Source organism: Dendrobium catenatum, unplaced genomic scaffold, assembly GCF_001605985.2.
Source record: "Dendrobium catenatum unplaced genomic scaffold, ASM160598v2 fragScaff_scaffold_536, whole genome shotgun sequence".
NCBI lineage: Eukaryota > Viridiplantae > Streptophyta > Magnoliopsida > Asparagales > Orchidaceae > Dendrobium > Dendrobium catenatum.
The window spans coordinates 1143999-1165477 of record NW_021318998.1 but is presented as its reverse complement, the minus strand read 5'-3'; the positions used below and the strand labels follow the sequence as shown (position 1 = coordinate 1165477).

The 21479-nt window shown below is 34.2% G+C and overlaps 1 protein-coding gene and 1 long non-coding RNA gene across 3 annotated transcripts in view; one reads left to right on the top strand and one right to left on the bottom strand.

Moving 5' to 3' along the window:
* Positions 1–5217: 5217 nt before the first annotated feature.
* Positions 5218–21479, top strand: part of LOC110107961 (DNA-directed RNA polymerase 2B, chloroplastic/mitochondrial) — an 18601-nt gene continuing 2339 nt past the window's right edge. Inside the window, exons 1-18 of one of the 2 annotated variants that reach the window (XM_028694658.1) lie at positions 5218–6357; positions 7480–7692; positions 7810–7943; positions 8039–8105; positions 8229–8287; positions 8674–8791; positions 9675–9788; positions 9954–10085; positions 10281–10697; positions 11900–11950; positions 12879–12949; positions 16566–16650; positions 17157–17309; positions 17391–17465; positions 19560–19649; positions 19760–19807; positions 19988–20102; positions 20337–20440. In XM_028694658.1, coding sequence (XP_028550491.1) covers positions 5626–6357; positions 7480–7692; positions 7810–7943; positions 8039–8105; positions 8229–8287; positions 8674–8791; positions 9675–9788; positions 9954–10085; positions 10281–10697; positions 11900–11950; positions 12879–12949; positions 16566–16650; positions 17157–17309; positions 17391–17465; positions 19560–19649; positions 19760–19807; positions 19988–20102; positions 20337–20440 — 2778 coding nt within the window. In that variant the 5' untranslated portion in view covers positions 5218–5625. Of the gene's footprint in view, positions 6358–7448; positions 7693–7809; positions 7944–8038; positions 8106–8228; positions 8288–8673; positions 8792–9674; positions 9789–9953; positions 10086–10280; positions 10698–11899; positions 11951–12878; positions 12950–16565; positions 16651–17156; positions 17310–17390; positions 17466–19559; positions 19650–19759; positions 19808–19987; positions 20103–20336; positions 20441–21479 lie in introns of both variants that reach the window. The other variant, XM_028694659.1, reaches the window with a different exon arrangement.
* LOC114579579 overlaps positions 18530–21479 on the bottom strand; it is a 5259-nt gene continuing 2309 nt past the window's right edge. The window contains exon 2 of the long non-coding RNA XR_003700647.1: positions 18530–18951. This is a non-coding gene — a long non-coding RNA (uncharacterized LOC114579579). The remainder of the gene's footprint in view (positions 18952–21479) is intronic.

The window sequence follows — 21479 nt, the reverse complement described above, 5'->3', positions numbered from 1 at the left end:
CCACCATCATATACATGTCAATCAATCTCCAACCAACATTAATGAATAACTAATCTTTACTTATTTTTCCTCACACACATATTATTATCACAATACTATAATAGTAATATAGCAACCAACTATTGCTCTATACACCTTTTCAATTCACTATAATAAATACAGTATAATTAGTCTTAATTTAGGAAGTGCCAAAATAGTCTAATGGTAGACAACAGAAAGTACTATTGAACAAAAAATGACATTTTTTAAAATTTATCAAATTACTAGATATTGTATAAAATAACATTCTAAAACCTTAATTGAACCAAAGCACTATTTTTAGACATCAAATATAATTTTTTGAATAGATAAAAATCAGTCCATTTTCAAAATCAAATTGAAAAAATCTTAAATAAATACTCAAAATATTCATAATCTCAATCACTATAACATATAAAAAGTTATGTGGTGAAAGTTTTACATATAAAAAATTATCATCATTATTTGGTATCATAAATACAAATTTGATTGAAAAAATTTAAAAAATACAAAATTATTAAAATAAAAAATAAGACATAAATTTCTTACAACGAGACGAGTAAATCTCCCAATAGAGTTGATAGATATAAATCTCTCTACAACTACTAAATCCTAGCTTTATTTTCTCTCTCCTATATTTCATTCTCAATTTTCCTAATTCTTCTCTGTTAGCTGACTGCAATAAAGGAAATGAGATTAAATAAACTTAGGTAATGCTTTAAGATATTTATAATAACATAATAATATAATATTTATTTAAATATATAATTTGTTTAATTTTTAGTATAAAATTCATATAAATCCTTTTGAGTCTTCAAAAATTATACAAAATAAATTATGGTGAAATTAGTTTGCAAAATGAACACTTGATGGTCCCAAAATCTTCACTTGTATCGATAAATATCAATTTCTTAAGTATTTCCATGAGTGTCAAAAAATTATGAAATAAAATTATGTAATTAAAACACTATAATATTTATGTTATGGCAAATACAATTTTTTTATTTGAACTTATAATTACTCTAGAAAAAAAAATATTTTGATAGAATCAAAATACGGACTATTACAAAAAGAGAAGCATACACTTAAGTGTTGTAGAGATGAAGATGCTCAAGTGATGAGTGGCATTAGTCTTAGAGATAGAATGTAAAACGAGCAAATATGTGAAATGTTCTAGAGCTCCAGTGGCATATGAGATTAGAGAGTCGTCTTATATGGTTTGGTCTCATAAAATATCGGTCTTTTGATGATATGATTATGAGAATAAATGTATTAGATTTAACCTATGTTAAGAGAGGTAGAGTTAGACCAAAAAGAGTTGGTTATAAAATATTAGAAATGACATTTTTATTAGATTTAAATGAGAAATTGACTCTTAATAGATTACAATGGAGAAAAAGGATTCATGTAGCCGACCCCATGTAGTGAGATAAAGGCTTGATATTTTTGTTGGTGGTGATGGGTGGAGCTTATTAATAGCTATTAAAGGAGGTAACAAGGGTGTGGGTGAGTTGGTAAAAGCTTAATTAAGATGAAGTCTTTCTCCCAATGCGTATGGTTGTATGATTTTATAACCATTTGGTTGAGCTCAACCATGGCTTTAGCGTTTCTTTAGCTGCCATCTACCTTGATCAAGTGAATTAGATGGCTGGTGAGTTGTCAGAGAAGGGTGTGAAATAGTATGAACTTGGAAGATTCTTATTGAACACTTATACTTTGTGTTAGGCTTCGTTTGGAACGGCTTTTCTTACTACTTCTTAAAGCAACTTTTTAATACAAAAATTAATTTTTTTTTGTACTAAAAAGCTTCTTTAAGAAGTAGTAAGAAAGTCATCCCAAACGAAACCTTAATATCTATTTACCATACTTTTGCCCATGATTGACCATTATTTAAGTTTTTTAACCTAGGTGAAATTTATTAAGGGGATTTTTATATCATTTTAGCTTTTAAATGGAAAAATATTTCCAGTTAATTTTCTTTATTTGGATAAGGTTAAATTAGATAATCCTAATTGGGTCTTATATGGGTAGGTTGGCCTATTTTGCTAAATTGACCAACTTGGATGATTTAATGAGTTAAAACAAGTTATGGTTGTCTTCCTAACATCCCTAGTGAAGTTGACTCTCCAATGGTTTGATTATTTTTGGTGGTTTAGTTGGGATAAATCACCTTAGAAAGTGTAAGTGTTCCCATTAATGGATAAATTTGACTTTCATTACTAATCATGGTCAAACCTTGGTCAAGTTAGTTTAACCAAGATTAGGACATGTCACATTTACTCTTAATAGTTCCATGTTCAAGGAATTAGGCTCATTTTGATTAAAACCATTTTGATTTAAGACCTTTTCGAATTTAAACGGGTCAATTAAGCTTACTTGGCTCAATTTATGAATCAATATGCTTATACGAGGATGAGTCTCATCTAAAAACATTATATTATAAGCTAAAGAACCATTTAATTACCTAATTTGAAGGATAATGCTAGCTTGATCTATTTGACCCATGAATGGTTTACCTTGGGTCAAACCTTATTTTTAGATTAACAAATTAGCCAAACCATGTAGCCAATTGAGATTAAGGATTTTTGTTCACTTAAAAATATTTTTTGAGGGTTGAGAATCCTTTGATTGGGAGTTAGAGAGGTTCTACATCCACTTGAGTCAATGGTTTATCAAATATACTAGTTTTAACCTTTCATGGTCAAATAGATTGACATGGTCTATTCAAAGTATCCAATTGTGCATGGATCCCCTTAAGAGTTATAATCTTTTTTTTTTGGAAAATATCTAATTGGATTTAGTGCATCTAATGATCAATTTTCCTTAATTAGTATTGAAACAATTAATTAAAACTAATTGGTTCCATTAAAATCAATTGGGCTTGAATTTGTCACAAAATAGTTCAAAATTCCTTCTGGGTTTAATTGGGCTTGGTTGGGTAAAATTAGAGCTAATCAACCCAAATAAAATACAAGTAAGTCTTGGTCACCTATAACGAGTTCTTCTAAACTATTATGGTTTATTGATTGTAATCACCATAGCTAATTAAATTAAAGGGACTGGTCTTATGAAGGTAAATGGATTTGCTTTGGTCTTATTTTGTCAAGGTATCCAATTAGAACTCAAGAATGATTATTTTAGTTTTATGAGGTTTCCAATAATCTATTAGGGCCTAGAAAGGGTTAACCAATATGTATTCCTTCTATTTTTAGAGTTTAAACTGAATTTGACCTAGTAGGGTTCTATTGGGTAAAGCTAGGGCTCAATAGGGTACAACTTATTCTAATGAACATCTATGTTTGGGCCATTTATATTCAATGGTCTGAACTTATTATAAGTATTTTGGCTAGGAAATATGATCAATTATTTGAAAATTAACAAATGTTACTATAAGATTTAAGGTACATGAGAATGTTTAATGTTCATTTGACATTGGAAATTCTCATAATCAATCACATCAATCGATTAAAAGGAAAGTTTTACATTTAAGTGGTAATTTTCATTCAATATATTATGTTTTGAAATGTAAGGACAAAATGAAGGATATCTCACTGGTTTGACAAATATTGATTTTTATGCATAGTGAATATTTTTAATATTAATTTGGATTTGCATTTGCTACATTTTTGTATTGATTTTATTATGCTTGTGAGATATAGTATTTATATGATTATGATGTCGTAGAAAAATTTCATGCATATCAATTCCAAATTATTTTTGAGTTTAAGCTAAATTTAACTTAACTTGGTTCTATTGGGTAAAGCTAGGGCTTAATGAAGTTCAACCTATTCTAATGAACAACTATGCTAAGATTATTCAATGGTCTAAACTTATTAGAAGAAATTTGGCTAGGCAACAAAATCATTTGTTTGAAAATCAACAAATGGTACTATAAGATTTATAGTACATTAGAGAGTTTAATGTTGGGTTGACTTTGGAAATTCTCATAATCAATCATATTAATTGATTAAATGGGAAGGAAAATTATGCTTTGACCATTGGTTGCACTAAAAAGACCAATTAGAGTTAAATATGATAATTTTTTTCCTTGATGAGAAACAAATCCTTTAATTGAAGGGTTTCCTCCTATAGTTATTTCTAGTACAAGGAAAATCCTTTAGTTATTTTAAGGCCTCTTTCTATCTCACATAGTTTACTGTCAAGGATATAATTTCTAGCTTATTGTGCTAAAAAGGATCCTTCAAAATAGAAATCGAAAAAGGATGAATGTTTAAAATTTTGGAGTGGGCTAGGAATCAAAGAAAAAGATTAATATATGCAAGATTATGAGAATAAGCTTAGTTTCAAAGTAATGTTGACATTATTGTTGCAAACAAATATGTTTATAAACGTGCATAATATATGATATTGTTAGCAAAAATGAATGATTAAGATCTGAGCATAATGATAAATATCTCAAGTAATAAAATTTGCATGGTGAAAAACATCACAAAGTAACTCTACACATGAGATGTTGGTGAAAAAGATAATCACAATTCTATGAAAGTGGTTTAAATAGTGTAATCATAAACACAAGCACATTCACTATATGAATCACCATATATAATGTATACTAAGCTCATGGGGTTAATAGTCTCATCCACTTGTTCTCCACCTTGCATGCAGAGATGCATAAGACACCATTCATATTATGCATGATTGTGATCCTATCCACTTAATTCTCAAAAGTACATACTAAACAAAAAACTTTACTTTGCCCATATACGAACAAAATTGAATTAACTTGAACCAAGCTCATGATATTGACCACTAGATCTAGGAGAGCTAATCATTCACTCAAAATTGGGCTTTTGATAAAACGTTTCAATGAAGCTTCATTCTATCCATAACAAACAAAAAGTGGTGGTTCTCTTGCCATTGTTATTGAGATGGTTAGAGATTAAAAAAAATTAGTTGATGCTGATTATTAGTAATGCTTAAGAAGGCAATAATCTCATAGTTTTTTTTTGGATTAAAAGTAGGTGGCATTAATGATTGTCACTATTGCTAGTTTTTGTAGAAAGAATGGGTGCTACCGATCCTACTTCACCCAATTTGATCAAATTTGTACATTAATAATAAATTTGAAGCCTTTTAGATTTGTATAAAATCTCATGAATCTTTCGAGTGAGACTTCTTATATTGACGCTTACAATTGAAAATTTCCAATCTCTCTACCATTCTTTGGCCTTCCTAAATCACAATTTCTAGTCACAGATACAAATTTACAAGGTCTTAACCAATGCATCTATACAGCTTACAATTGAAAAGAACTTCTTCCAACCTAAAAAGACCGGCACCCTGAAAGTATGATGAATTCTCGAGTCCAAGCTTTAATCCACGACGAAGGAGGTTTTAAGAGGGTTTTATTAACTTTTGTTTCTCTGAGCGACTGAGCCCGCCAGCTCCCCTGTTTGCAGCATCTCTCATGAATTCCGCCCTTCCATTCGCTGAATCCCGCAGCCCTTACCCCCCTCGATAAACCGCCAATCCACAGGCTTAATTCTTATCGCTAACTGTTCCATCAGAATTCGATTTTCCCTTCCAAATTCTATTCCAAAAGCTCCGAATCCCCACTCGATCCCAACCCCCGTTCCCACGAAAGATATGTGGTTGATCTTCGCCGCTAGAACTTCACTCCACTCCCGAAACCTAATAAGATCTTCCTATCGCTGCATCTCCAGCTTTATTGGTCTCACTCGAGAGCCATACCCATGCAGTAAAAAAGCGATATTGGACCTCAAATTCTCTCTCTCTAGCCAAAAAAATCGTTTTTTGTTGTTTGCATTGGATGATCTGAAGTGCCCGATCGCAAAACCTCCCGGCTTCATTAGGGGTCTTGCTAGTGTCGCCGAGGAAGTTGTTTCCACCGACGTTGACGAAGACGTCGAAGCCTGCGTAGAATTGAAAACAATCGAGAGTTCGGAAGAAAGTGCACGGAAAAAGCAGGCTGCTTTAATGAGCGCGCGTAAGTTCCACAGGCTCCGTCGCAGACAGATTAAGCTTGAAACGGAGGCTTGGGAGCAAGCTGCTAAGGAGTACAGGGAGCTATTGGAGGAGATGTGCAAGAAGAAGCTTGCCCCAAATTTGCCTTATGTGAAGTCCTTGTTCTTGGGTTGGTTTGAACCTCTGAGGGATAAGATTGCTGAGGAGCAAGAGCTGTGCAAGGATGTACATTGTCGCACACCTTATGCTCCTTGTTTTAATCTTCTTCCTGCAGATATGATGGCGGTCATCACAATGCATAAGATGATGGGTTTAATGATGACTGGAGATGGAAGTGGGAGTATTCTTGTTGTTACCGCTGCGTGTAAGATTGGGGAGGCACTTGAACAGGAAGTGAGTGATTTCTTCCTCATTTCTAAATCCCTCCTTTTTGTTTGATGCTTTGCAATTTTTGCTATATTAAGGGTTATGGTCCATATGAATGTGGATAACAGCCTCACAGTTTTGAATTCCTAATATACAAGGAGTGACCTTATCTGTTAGGATTAACCTATTGGTTTGATCCGTTTCAATTTATTAATTTATTGGCCCCAGCTTGAGTTCCTTCTATTTCACACACCACAATTTTCTATTTGATTTTTGGGCTTCCTTCAAATGCTCAAATGTGGCTTGTGGCTACCATAGGTCTTAGTTGCTTTTTGGCATGATTGAGCAAAGTTTAAGAGTGGATGATTCCCTTATAGCCCATCTTTGGAGTACTCTAGCGTGAGCATGCTTAATTTTGGGAGTTCATGGTGAAACTCCAACCTTCACACCTTGATGTTTAGGACTTATGCTTCATTGTACTTAAGAGATCTGACAATTGGATGGTGAAATTCCTGTTTTAAGGAATTGATTTAATTGTCCGTAGGATTACACATAGGCTTGAATTATCCACCAGATATATAGGTTCAAGTATTAGCTTAACAAATCTCACCACTTTGTCCTCTTAAGATAACTTTCTAGAAATGCCTTGAAGTTTAAGAGTTCTGTTTCACTGTAAAGAGATTTCACAATATGTGGTTGCTTTGTCAAGTTTGCACGGCATAACTATGTTTTCATCTGTTCAGGAATTTAACTGGATTTCTAAGCTCAGATCTTGATGAAAAGTGCAAGTTTACAAACTTCATATTCTATAGTTACCGCTAGAACCATCCAATTTTGGTTTAGTATCTTAACGATTATGTTTTAAGTATATTTTGATATATTCGTATGTGATTTTTATTGGGTTGTGAATCCATTTCAGTTGAATATTAATGAAACTAGAAATCTTGTAGTTCCATAGTCTGGCTGTTGTACTTTAGTATGCCACACTCCTCTCTTTCTAGATGACTAAATCATCCTACATGTCTTGCATTCTATCATATATTTTATTCATATAGTATTTTCAGTTCTTTGTTAAGAATTTACATTTGAGTTATTGAATTGGATAGTAATTTATGCAGTGTTTTTGCTTTTATTACTGGCATGGATCAGGCTAAGATCCAGAAACTTTTGGAGAAAACAAGAAAAAAGACTAAGAGGGAGAAGAAAAAGGAAGGCATAGAAGATGATAACGTAACCAAAGAACAAGAATATCTGAGGAAGAAGGTTACAAATTTGATCAAAAGGCAAAAACTACCCTTAGTAAGGAAGATAGCTAAGGAACAGGACAATTCTAGGCCTTGGGGCCTGGATCTTCAGGCCAAGGTCTGCATTCAGATCCTACCTCCAGCTTGGCAATTTCGTATTCCCTTTTTCTTCTGCGTTGCCCTATGGTCTTAGGCCCTCACCTTAGCTTTGGTCTTTGTATTTACTCTAATTTAGGTGGGAAGTCGATTGATCCAATTGTTGATTGAGACGGCTTACATACAACCTCCTGCCAGTCAGTCACCTGATGGACATACAGATGTTCGTCCTGCATTTCGACACTCACTTAGAAATTTCAGAAGGGAGCAAAAGTAAGTGTTTTTACTTTTTAAACAAGTTCTGCATAGTATTTTTTCGCTCTTGATTTTTTTTTTTATTGAGTTTTCATTTACTTATGAAACCATAGGAAGTTATGTAGAAGGTATGGAGTTATTGAATGCGATCCGTTAATTTATGAAGGGCTTGACAGAACTGTAAGTGCATTTTCATCATTGCTTGCATCTATAATCATCTTAATCTCCCACTTTGGCTTTTTTTTGTAAGAACCATGGAGGCTCTTTTATATTGGGATGTTTTTAAGGCTGTGTTTTTTATAGGCAAGACACATGGTGATGCCATATATGCCAATGCTGGTTCCTCCAGTAATTTGGTCAGGGTATGAATTTCTATCTTCTCAATTTATTTAAGCTCTTCTGCATTGAATGATAAATCTTTTGACTAGAAAATGTGAACACTAACAACTTGCAATACCTGTATATTCACTAATAGATGAAAGCAAACTTTTCATGCATTATTTGATTGCTTAAGCTTCGTTTGGAATGGCTTTCTTACTGCTTCTTAAAGCAGCTTTCTAGTATAAAAATTAATATTTTTGCACTAGAAAAAAACTTTAAGAAGCAGCAAGAAAGTGGTCCCAAACAAAACCTTAGTCTCTTTTTCAGCAAAGTGCACAGTTTTTTGAGATTTTATCTTTTCTACTCAAAGAAAAGCTTGCTGATTTATTGTTTTACTATTCTAATATTTTCATGAGATCTTTTGCAGTTATGATAAAGGCGCACATCTGTTTTTGCCATCTTACATCATGAGAACTCACGGATGCAGGCAACAACGTGAAGCATTTAAAAGGACTTCAAGAGATCAGCTGCAACCAATTTTTGAGGTTCATCAATATTGTTTTTAAGTTAAAAATGATTAATAAAGCTAAAGCAAATAAACTAATGCAAAAGTACCTCATGAGCATTTTCAACATTTTATCAACCCCAATATATACATGATATTTAATAATACTTTGACAATGCTGTATATCTTTTGAATTAGATCCTTCAGTATACTCTTTAAGTGGTATTTCAAAATGTAAATTTAGCCATGTAAGATGGGCAGAAGTGTTAGGACTAGGAATGTAGGTTTTTTTACCATGAAATTGCAGGGAAGAAGAAGGGGATAGATCAAAACGAAAATGAAACTAAAACTTACACCAAACGCATGGCAAATAAGGGTTTAAAAAGATGATCCCTTATCATTTGGATAAAGATGTATTTGCTGGTGATGAAAGAATGTTCTTCGATATATCTTTCATTATCTTGAATAAAAAAATACTTCTTGTGCAAATTTACTTGACAAACTTATTATTTTGTTTGTAACTCTCTGTCTCTATCTCTCCATGGAATGAGCTGCAGTTCATGTCATGTTTCTGGATCAATGAACTATTTTCCAGTTTGTTCATTCCTGAACTTCCAATGCCATTTGAAAGACTCTGCACTTGCCTATTCTGAGACTTTGTTTCACCGGGAATAGAGGTCTAAACTGCATTCTGTTTTTCTGGCATTCTCTCTAACTCTCTTCCTCTTGCCCTTCCAATTTATGTGTGTGCCTTCTCATTCATTTTTATGTAGTTATCATACTTTTTTTAGTATTTTCCAGATTATCTTTTATTTCTCAAACCAAAATATGACATTTTTGCTACTGTCTTTTTAAAATAATATTGATTAAAAAAAATAGAACTAGCTTTTCATTTTTCATCAAGAAGATTTTACTTACATCAGGCCTTGAATACACTTGGCAATACCAAATGGAGGATCAACAAGGAAGTCCTTAACGTCGTTGACAGAATATGGTCTAGTGGAGGTCGCCTAGCTGATTTGGTTGATCGTGAAAATGTAAGCTCTGCTCACTATTTGTGATAGGTTCTCGAGCTGTTATTGTTTCTTGCATGCTACAATCTGCTTCTAATAGAACCATCTTGGAAATTAATCATTCTGTTAGACCTGTTTCTAGTTTTTGAGTCATCTGATTTTCCAGCAAATCATTATTTCTATGTATAGATCCCACTTCCAGACAAGCCTGAGACAGAAGATGAGTCTGAAATTAAAAAATGGAAGTGGTTACTGCACTCGGCCAAAAAGAAGAATACCGAAATGCATTCTCAACGGTGTGATGTGGAACTTAAACTTTCTGTAAGAGATTCCTTAATTTTATTGCTGCAGGATGAGGTTTAGTTTGAGACGGCTTTCTTGCTGCTTTTTAAAACAGCTTTTTAATACAAAATTAAATTTTTTTTAAAAAAAGCTGCTTTAAAAAGCAGCAAAAAGTCATCCCAAACAAAGCCTTAAGCATAAAAGATCTCTGATGTTGTTTTGTACTCTGGGCAGGTGGCTAGGAAGATGAAAGAGGAGGAGGGCTTCTACTACCCTCATAACCTTGACTTTAGAGGTCGTGCATATCCAATGCACCCATATTTAAATCACCTTGGCTCTGATTTGTGTAGAGGAATTCTCGAGTTTGCGGAGGGACGCCCTCTTGGAATTTCAGGGTTGCGATGGTTGAAGATACATCTCGCTAATCTATATGCCGGTGGTGTGGACAAATTGTCACTTGATGGACGCATAGCATTCGCTGAAAATCACTTGGAGGATGTATTTGACTCTGCAGATAGACCACTTGAAGGTAGAAGGTGGTGGTTAGGAGCTGAAGATCCCTTTCAGTGTCTGGCTGTTTGTAAACATCTTGCTAAGGCATTAAGAAATCCAGCTCCAGGCTCTACAATTTCACACTTACCTGTTCATCAGGTGACCTGACATCTTTTAGTTGTTTGTTAATGATCCGCTACTCCATCTCCATTTTTTAACAGAGTACTTGGGTGTTTGTACATACCCCAGTGATTCTTGCCTAGGGCTACTGATTATGTTTGAAATTTAAAACTCACCTGATTCTTGCTTGAAGTTCAGTCGAATCAAAATCGATTTGCTCTAAATTGAAAGACGGCTCGCTTGAAATCAATTCCATTTTTGATATATGGTAAATGAACATATATATATATATATATATACACACACACTAACACACATTAATTCATGATTACATAACACATTAATACAATGTCGCATTGCTGCTTAATATAATTTTATAAACTCTCTCTCTCTCTCTCTCTCTCTCGGTTCAAGGAGCAATGGGGTCGGGATGGAGATCGACGAGAGCAGAGGTGGAGTTCGGGTCTGCTGCGGCTTAGAGACGAAGGGAGGAGACGGGATCTAGAGGAGCTTGGTCGGGTTTGCGATCGGGAGAGGGAGGAGCTCGGGACTTGAGTGCGGGAAGGAAGGAGTAGCGACTGGAGCTCGGCAGTGGGAGAGAGTCGTGTGGGATCGAACGGGAGAAGAGCCGAGAACAAAAGCTTGTGTTGGTTCGGTATTTAACGACGAGAACGGGGCTACGATCGAGAGCTGATTTCACGCAGGGAATACGGAGAAGCGACCGATTCGGCGCTGATGTACAGTACCTCGGCGGAATTTCGGGGATTTGGACGGCTTCTCGACGGATACGAGGATTCCATCCGGGATTTCGGGCGGATATTGTGGATCCGCTGGGTATGATTTTGATTTTTTTTTTGTTCTACCGGTTAATACATAGAGGTCAACATTAATATCATTTGTGTGAAATTGATCACTTTAAACTCGTGTGAAATTGATCACTTTAAACTCGTGTGAAATTGATCACTTTAAACTCGACTCAACCTAACAAAATACAAATGCAAATATATTCCATGAATCTTCTGAGGTACAGTGATAATTCTAGAATGGAAGTTATTCTTGATTTGTTTTAAATATTGTTTTGTTCTACCTGGATGGTGAATGATGACACTGTCAGATTGTCTACTTAATTAATGTTATTGTTATTTCTATTTTGTTGCACAATGCTTAATCCAATCTTCAGCATGCCATATGGTATTACTCATTTGTGTTAACTTTGATTTTTTATATTCTATTTTATTCAGGATGGTTCCTGTAATGGTCTTCAACATTATGCGGCTCTTGGAAGAGACAAGGTATGTATTCCTGAATTGTATTATTTTGAATGTTTGGTTGGTTGTTGATCATGATATGTTTAAACTTTTAAGTTCAGTCAATAAGAACGAGATAATGGTTATGGAGTAGTGCTTATACAGCCAGAAATTTGGTTTAAGGAATCATCTACCATCTATTTGGGCTGGCTTGTAAAGCAATCTTGAATTGAGGTTCATGGATGTTGATGGGTCACTTGTAGTACACATCACTAGATCATTAGAAAAGCGGGAAAAAAGTTATGTTTTCCATCCCTGTCAAATTATGAAAGAATGCATGATTATTAAATTAAGTATATGAAACTTTATGAGATATAATCATATAAGCATTCAGATTTATTCTTAATTTATTGATAATGATCATATAAAGTGCTTCTGTCTGGCTTTTTTTGTTTTTTGATTGCATCTGTCCTTTCATTACATGCCTAAAGAGGCAAAATGCGTTAAAAAAACCTAGTGTTAAAAATAAGCAATCCAGAATAGGGAGTGCTCTTTTGCTATACATAATGTAATTATAGTATTATGATTTCCAATTCATTTTGGCTGTCTGGATTGGAGGAGAGTGAAGGAAATAAAATGAAATACTAGCTTATGGGTTGAATCTCAATCAATAACCTTTGATTTGAGATTTTTCAGCCCTCTTTTCATTTTCTTTCAACTTAATATCCCTTTTCCAAATAGACCCTTTAGGTTTAGGCTTCAGGGAAAGGAACAATGCTTTTTCACGGTTGTCAATAACCCCCCCTACACCCCTTTCCCTCTCTTCTTGGAAACTGTTCAGCTAGTCTCATGTCATAGTTGAGATGAGATCCTTTCAACCCTTTATGTTGTTCTTGAACGCTTTTTTCTAACCGAGCACTTGGTTTTGCTTATTAATCTTGTTTTCTTCTTCTCTGGTACCTGAAATTTTCAGTTAGGGGCTACCTCGGTGAACTTGGTCAATGGAGAAAAGCCTGCGGATGTCTACTCTGAAATAGCTGCTAGGTATGAGGTTGTACCTTATTTGTTATTCTTTACTCCGTTCTCAGTTTGCCTTTATGATTTAAAAGAAAAATATGTTGGTAACCGAGTTAGAAAGTTCTATCGGCAATATTTGGAAAATTCATGTTTTCTTTCTCTGTCAAGTTTAAGATGACGTCATTTTGCTTGTTTGTATAATCCAAAAAGTGCTTTTTTGGTATTTCTTTAAATAAAATTTTGAAGTTCTTATCAAATTGTGCTAAATGTTGATCGTTGTATTTCGGAAACTCATGCCCTATATAAAATAGTATGTGATGTAGATGATGGATCGTCAACGCTTCCCTTTTCTTCCCTTCTATTTTGGATTTAATTGAATGGTTATAATTTATCTGCCTGAAAATGTCACACACCATTTTGAATTTTTTAGCCAACTTGAAGTATAACAGAGATGGATAATCTGATCATATACGCTTTCCACTAACGCCCATCATGAACTACATTTATTAGGATCAAGCAAGTAGAAAATTAATCTAACCATACTATTGCTATACATATTGTAATCCACTTGTGACATTATATCTCATGATTAAGTATTCAGAAGCATGCATAATATTCATAAATACAAAATACATAACTTTACTAAAAAATTCAAATAAATCTTGTACCTACCCAAAATCTTAAATTTATAGTTTACTAATCAGCTTTCTATATTCATCCAAAACTATACACCAAAAAAGACTATGTAAAAGGTGTAGAGATCACCTATCTAGAGCCTCGTTGGCTCCTTCCCCTTTCCTTCGAATAACACCTTTAAATTATGGTCACGATAATAATCCAAACGTTCCTTCATGATCCCAAATCCCTTTTGTAATGAATTATATAGTACACTTGATATGACAGAAAGCCCTTTGTTAGTTAGGGTCAACTTAAAGTTGTTTCCTTAAACAAACATCTGCCTTAAGTCTATAAGACTCCCTTTGACGACAAAACCCATGACTGTCGACAAGGATCCTTCGGTCATGTTGTGGTAGTAAACAACCCAACATCCTTAGTTGTTATGAATCTTAGTTTATCTAATCAACAAAGTGATAATTTTTTTAAAAAATCTAAAATCCCTCTTATAAGATACACATTTAACACCTACTAATCGATAATTTATTCTCGTCACGGAAAGAGAGAATTAAACATAGGGGTTTATTTATACAATAAGCAAATTACCGGATCTTAAAGTTCTTACAAATTGAGAGTGAAATTTTGGGTAGTGTCTTATATGCAACCTAATATGCCTTTAAAAATTTGACCCAAAATAAGCATTCTTTGAAGGAGTCGAGTGCGAATGTTTAGAGCACACATATTTAAATCAAGTTTTGCCTCCAAGAACATGCCCCCCTCTTTTTTAACATTGTCTTGGCTTTATTCTTGTGCTCTTATTGACAATTTTACTTTCTTAGGGTTGTGTGCACAACTTTACATTGACATTAATTAAGTTGTATTTGGGTCACTAGTATATTTTTTTTGCTCACCATGCACTTTTTTGGTGTTATTAGCGTGTTCAATTTTTTATTCATTCTCGAGTTTGTTTGCACCCATGCATTGCGGAGTGAAGTTTTAGTGAATTTAAAAATATTTTTTTTCGCATCCATACCTAGGCAAGTTCCATGAAGGAGAAATATGCTTCTATAAATCGGGGTGTATGCATGTGATTTTCATGTAGTTTCAAGTTTGTCATATGCGAGGAGGTAGCAAAGAATTGTTGCTCGTGTCCATAGGCGAGCTGGCTGATGAACACTTATTTGGCACCACGAAACCTTCATATATTATGCTGAGTCAACTTATATGTGATGTCTATTTTCAAGACCTTGTCCTAGTTAACCCAAACCTTAGATTAGTTTGAAAGACCATCATAGGATGGAACCCTTTCCCCAAGCTTTAGACTAGATGGCCGATAGCTTAGTTTAACCCTTTTCGGTCATCAGGCTTAAAATTTAACATTATACTTTACCTAGACAAACCCATCACTTGATAAAACTATTAAAACCCCAGTTGACTCTTGCTTAGGATGACCCATTTTTACCCTTGACTAATTATTTCCGATCAATTTTCGAGAACTTGGCTCTTGGGGATTTCCTTAGGGAATTCATTTCCCTTTTGTGTTTTCCTGTCATCTTTGGTCACATCATCCAATTGGTCTCAACTAAGTTTTTTTCTTCTCAGGAAGTTGGCGTGCTATTGCCTTACCTTGAGAAATCATATTTTTTGGCAAGTTCTCTTGACAATTTAGCTCTCAATGACCTCTTGAAGGCGGTTGATCCATTTTATTTGGGTCAGGTTTGGCCTCCTTTATTCTTAGGAAGTTATTGTGTTTCTAAGTTCATCTATCTATAATTTCTCTGAGGTCACCCCTTTTAGTGCAATTAGTTATGGTTGACTTTTTCACTCTCGAAGAGTCTTTGTCCTGACAAATTGTTTCGGGAACTTTCCTCTTTTGTTTTGATTAACCTTAGTTGAATTTGTTTTTTCTTAGGAATTTGTTGCTTTGTCGACTTTCCTTGAGAACTCACCCCTTCTTGGTGATTCTTTTGAGAGCTCTTTGCTTGACAACCTCACTATGGATTTTGGCTTATATAATTTTGGTCAACTTTGGCCAATAGGCTTCTCGCCTTTGTGCCCAAAGTAAAATGAATCGGTACTTTTTATGTTTTTTCTTATGTTCTTAGGGACCGGATAGACAATTTCTTAAAATAGTAAAGTCCTTAACAAATCATTTTGATTAACAAGATCTTTTTATTTCATAGGAAAGATAATTTTGCATGATACTCTTTGTGAGAAAAATTTCTCAAGAAAGCTCCTCCTATTGCTAGTTGGCTCAAACTACTATCATTAAAGCCCTAGTACCCTCTCACTTTGAGCTCCTTTTAAGAGTTTGTCATATTAGCTTCCTCTAAGTGGTGAGCAAGTTAACAATTTGACATTTTAGCAACCCTCCTTTTAGTTTTTATTTAGGGGTTAGTAATCAAGACATTCTACCGTCCTTGAAGATGAACGAGAATCCCAATTTTTTATTTAAAATTCATTAAATATATTAGCATATAGTTGAATAAATGAAATTATAAATAATATTTATTTATTTACATATCATAAGCTAATAATTAAATTAAAATGCCCGAAATGACAAAATGTTGAAGCATTATATTTGACCTCCCCCCTCCTCCTTGGCTCCTTTGAACGCTCTGCCCTTAAACAAAAAACCGTAATGTGAAAGGAGATATAATCGACGGGAGATGCGAGTAGGTTTCGATTGGAGCAGCTGTGTTAGAAAAAAAAGAGTAGAGGATTGCGACGGAGGACTACAAGTTGTTGAAGAAGCAAGGAGGTAACCATCAATCTTTGTCTTTCTTGCTTGAAAAATCATTGTTTTGATCTTCCTTTCCGCAACATAATGTTCAAACATTGAGATTGATATTAATAAGTTAGCTAGAAAAATCATGGTTCTGATCTATTTAACAATTACCCTTACTAGCATGTATTTTCTCTTTATTGATGGCTGCATATGTCTTAATTTGTGCTTTGAATGTTATGAAAGTTTATTTATTTATAGCCCACTCAATAGATCTCATAAAGTTATTTTGATTTCAATTAGAGTGCTTGAAATTATGCTGAGAGATTCAGATAAAGACCCTGCTATTGATCCAAATGCTTTTCATGCCAGAATACTTGTTGGCCAGGTTAGTATGGTTTTTTCCCTTTAATTTTCTTAACCATAATTTTGATCTCTTTGAAGTGATACATTGTAATGCTTTATGCCGGTGATGTACCGGTTTCCATGGTATCATATTTCAAGTTATTAAACTTGCTTGGATAAGTTTAATATATTCATTGGAATTGCAACCCTATTGAGTGTTTGTTTGGCAATGCATTCATATGAACATTTATGTAGCTTTATTGTGAATAAGGGCAATAATTTCATTACTAGGTGGTACATAACACTCGATAAAGTTGTCATTGTTTTAAACGTATGGCCCAATGAGGGGTAAACAGTCAATTCTTTTGTCATGCGAGATTGCTGAGATTCTGATTTAAGCAATTGTTTTCTGTTTCTCCTACTATTTCCTATCAGATTCATGTCTTTCTTTATACTTGTTGTTTAGCCATCAGTGACTCTTCTAAACTGTTATGAGTAGAGGAAAATCAGAATTTTTGTTGGTCGACCTTTTTACTTGACTTTACACAGGTGGATAGAAAAATGGTGAAGCAGACTGTTATGACATCAGTATATGGTGTTACCTATATCGGTGCACGTGAGCAAATAAAGAGAAGGCTGAAAGAGAGGGGGCTTATTATAGATGATACTCAATTATTTCGAGCATCTTGCTATGCAGCTAGAGTAAGTAACGATGCTCTTGTTTTTTGGTTTTTCTAATTGGCCTAAGCTCTAATTCCTAATGCATTTATGTTTTATTGGCAGATCACATTGACTGCACTGGGGGAGATGTTTGAAGCTGCACGTGCTATCATGACCTGGCTTGGCGATTGTGCAAAGGTTGGACTTTAATAATTTGTTTAGTTTTTGTCAAGCAATTTGCAGTAGAATGCTTCTAGTGGCCTATGACCAGTACAGGACGAACTGCAAAATGCATCATTTGCACCGACTATTTGTCCAAAATTTAGAATTCAACTTGTATGTTGGTTTTTGTTGGTTCTCACTGCAGAAAATACTTAATGCCACTTATAAGATAAATTATTCCGTACGGAGTTCCTATCCGGACTGTGAGTGTACACACTGTGTACATTGAGTATAATTTTTGTATACAGTTTGGTTCAAACTGTGTACACACAATTTGTACATAATGTGTACACTCACAATCTAGACGGGAAGTTCCTGTTCGTACTCCGCACGGAATAATTTCTCCACTTATAAACAATAATAAGACTGGAAAGATTTGAATTGTACTAATGAACTTATATTAAAGCAAATTACACAATTACATCCAAGTACCCTTTGAAGCACAAGAAACCCTAGATATACCTTCTCTCATCAGTGATAACACAAATAAATAAAACAATCTAAGAATTGATCAGATCATTCCTTAATGTTGAACTAAGGCAGTTTCTTAATTTGTTTTCACTCCCAAAAAACATCAGCTTGTGCCAGCTTGCGGTTTTGAAGGAAAGAACGTCCGCCATATTGTCAAATTGCGCAAACCAATGGCTGGAATTGTTCCAGCTCACCTACCAAAGTGAAAAAAACACACTATAGTATATAACTGTTCAGAAAAAAACAAGACTTTAGGATGAACCAAATAGGTGAAAAATAGAAAACGGGATGAGTGTCTTTTCTTGAATTAAGAATTTCTGTCTGTTTATGGCTAAAAGAGAATATACGCGGTAGATCAATCAGTGTTTAATAAAAGCTGCTGGGCTGCTTTGGATTTCCTGATACTAATTTTATTGTCAATTCCACGTTCTGCTTTCATGCCTGTTCGTCTTCCATGGCTGCTGTAATTTTCTTTAGGAATGCTGGAAGTCCAACGCTTCTTTATACAAGTGGGGCAATTTCTTGGTTCCTTATGTTTAAGGGCATTATTCTGAAATCAAGAAAGCTGAGAGGAAAGTTTTCTATTTTTATTTTTAATAAATGGAATCAATCAATAACATTAAAGATATGGATAGGTTACAGGCTATCATACAATTAGTTGACTGGGGCATCTTGGAGACCCCACATGAATATGAATTTCTAAGAGAACTGTTGCTGGAAATTCTCCTCGTTTCCTTCCTGAGATGAACCTGACAAGCACCAGCTACTGTGCTGCTGGAATTGTTGTTTCAGCCCCGTTGGACAGCCACCGATTACCCATTTCAGCCTTGGAAATCAATGGCCAGGCCTAGGGCAGCCAAAGGAGAAGGCCTTGGCAAATCAATCTTAGCAGCCTCTTGGACCCCACTATGACTTCTTTTCCCCACCTCCTTCCAAGGTAAAGGGAAATCTAATCCAAACTTTCGGGAACTCCATACAAAAGTTAGGAAACCTGAAATAAGCCATAAAAAAACTCCCTTTATGACATAACAAGAGAGTATTTATAGGAAAACACCTAGTACCCCTACGCAACCTAATCACTAAACTACCGCTTCAAAAGAAACAAGGAAAATGACCTATTAAATAATTTTTTTGCAATAACAATGACATTTCTATTTCTAAGTCACATGGCATCAATTGTTATGTTCTTAGAGATTTTGTTGGTTTTTCAACTGTTATATGAAAATGGAATTTTCACATTCTATCTGCCATCGGTATAATAAAACATTAAAACATTCAGTTTTTGAAAATGATTTAATCCATCCTGGCTTTTAATGGGTGAAGACTTGGCTTGTTAATTTGCTTGTTGACATTGATCCAAGCTCTATTCGAGCCAAAAGCCTATCCAATTTTTTGTGTGAAACCATAATCCACAAGTGTATTTCAACAATCAGGAAACTTGTATCAAAGCCATAGAGAATAACCTATCAAAACATGCTTAAACATAAGGAATCTTACATCTGTAATTATTCAATTGCCCCGTTTCACTTATTTAGTATTATCTATAACTTTTCCTTATCCTTAATATGGCTTACTTAATAAACCTTGTGATCATGACAGTTGATTGCTTCTGAAAATCAGACAGTGAGATGGACCACACCTCTTGGCTTGCCTGTTGTTCAACCTTACCGAAAAATAGGCCGGCATATTGTAAGCTGTATCCCTTCCTGTGTTATTTATCAATATCTTTTATCTAACCACTTGTCAATAAAGAAAGGAAAGTTAAGTAAAATTATTCCTAACCACAAATAATTCCACAGATCAAAACTTCACTTCAAGTCTTGAGCTTGCAGCAGGACACTGACAAGGTTGGCACTGCCCTCTTCCAAGTAGTTATGTTGTACTGATTTTTCACTTTGATACTGTAAACTTTCTGCTTAATCCCCTCCCCCGGCGCCCGTTCCCCCAAATGAACATTTATGATCAATGCTTAATGAGTGACTTTTTTATTTCCATATGAAGTCTTTCATCCTATCTTTTTTTTATAGGTCATGGTAAAGCGGCAGAGAACAGCTTTCCCCCCAAATTTTGTTCATTCACTTGATGGATCCCATATGATGATGACTGCAGTTGCCTGCAAGAAGGCAGGACTAAACTTTGCAGGTTGCTTGTGTTTGATTATGCTTTTCCGGTGATGCATTTATAGCGGTTGTGTGGTTCCCTAATATTTTTAATCAAATATTGATTGATGATTATCTATTTCACTCTTATGTTCTTCCTGCATTCAACATGCCCCACTCTATGGCATTTCATTTTGAAAATTCTAATGTTGATAGCCGAAAGCTCGATCTTGTTATGAAATTTTTCTAATGTTGGTTTGTTCTCCAATGATTGCAGGAGTTCATGATTCATATTGGACGCATGCTTGTGATGTTGATGAAATGAATAGAATACTCCGGGAGAAGTTTGTCGAACTATATGAGACTCCCATATTAGAAAATGTAAGTATTATTGCTAAGTTTTTTTGTTCTTTTTGAGATATCTTTGAAACATCCAAATTGTTTTACTTTCATATTCTATTTTTTTACCTTGGTTGCTTTGTTGCGCTAACAATATAAAAAGCAATTTTGGTTAATATCATTTCACTCATGACGCTTTATGTAAAAAGTAAGATTTTTTTTTTCTTTATGTAAAAAGTAAGATGAAGCTAGAAAACTTACATTAAAATGCATAGGTGTCTGAGGATGGGTTTGGAGCCACACCTTGCGTGGTGGGGACTCTTGGTCACCATGCCAAACAGTTGGTGAATCATCTTCTTTGAACCACTATTTGTTGTCCACTAAGTAGCCAGTGATCTACATACTTGATGGGATTACAAGAATGGTTCTTGGGCTTAAGCTTCGTATGCAGAGTTAAAGTAATGCTTAAGTTAAAGGATAATATATTTTACTAATCAAGCACGCTCAAGACTATTGGACTGTATTTTACCAAGGGGATAATATAAAAAGAATTATTACTTGCTTGGATATATGGCTAATTAGTGGAATATGGGTTTAAGGGAACCTTTCTAGGCTTCAGTAGAGAGAGATTGAATACTTGTGGGTTCATCTAAGGGTAGGGTTTGGTCTCATGATCTAGTTAGTACCGCACCTGCAAAATGTAAATTTTTTTCCTTCTAGATGAGGAATTACATTAACATGTATTATATTCAAGGTTGTGAAAATCGAACCGTAAGGAGATGTGCAAGGTTCAATGATTCGGTATGAGTTAAACCGGATGATGTAATAAATATTAAAATAATTTAAATATGATCTAAAAGAAATAATAATGATCTAATAATCATGCAATAATATTAAATTGTGATTAAAAAATAAAAAAATATCTATTAATAATATTTTATATAATTTTAAATTTAAACACTTTCAATTCTTGAATTTGATTTACATTTAATATAAATTTAATTTACATATAAATTTATAAATTTAATATACATTATTATTAATTTATATTGTATAGTTAGATATAAGTTACATTTTTATG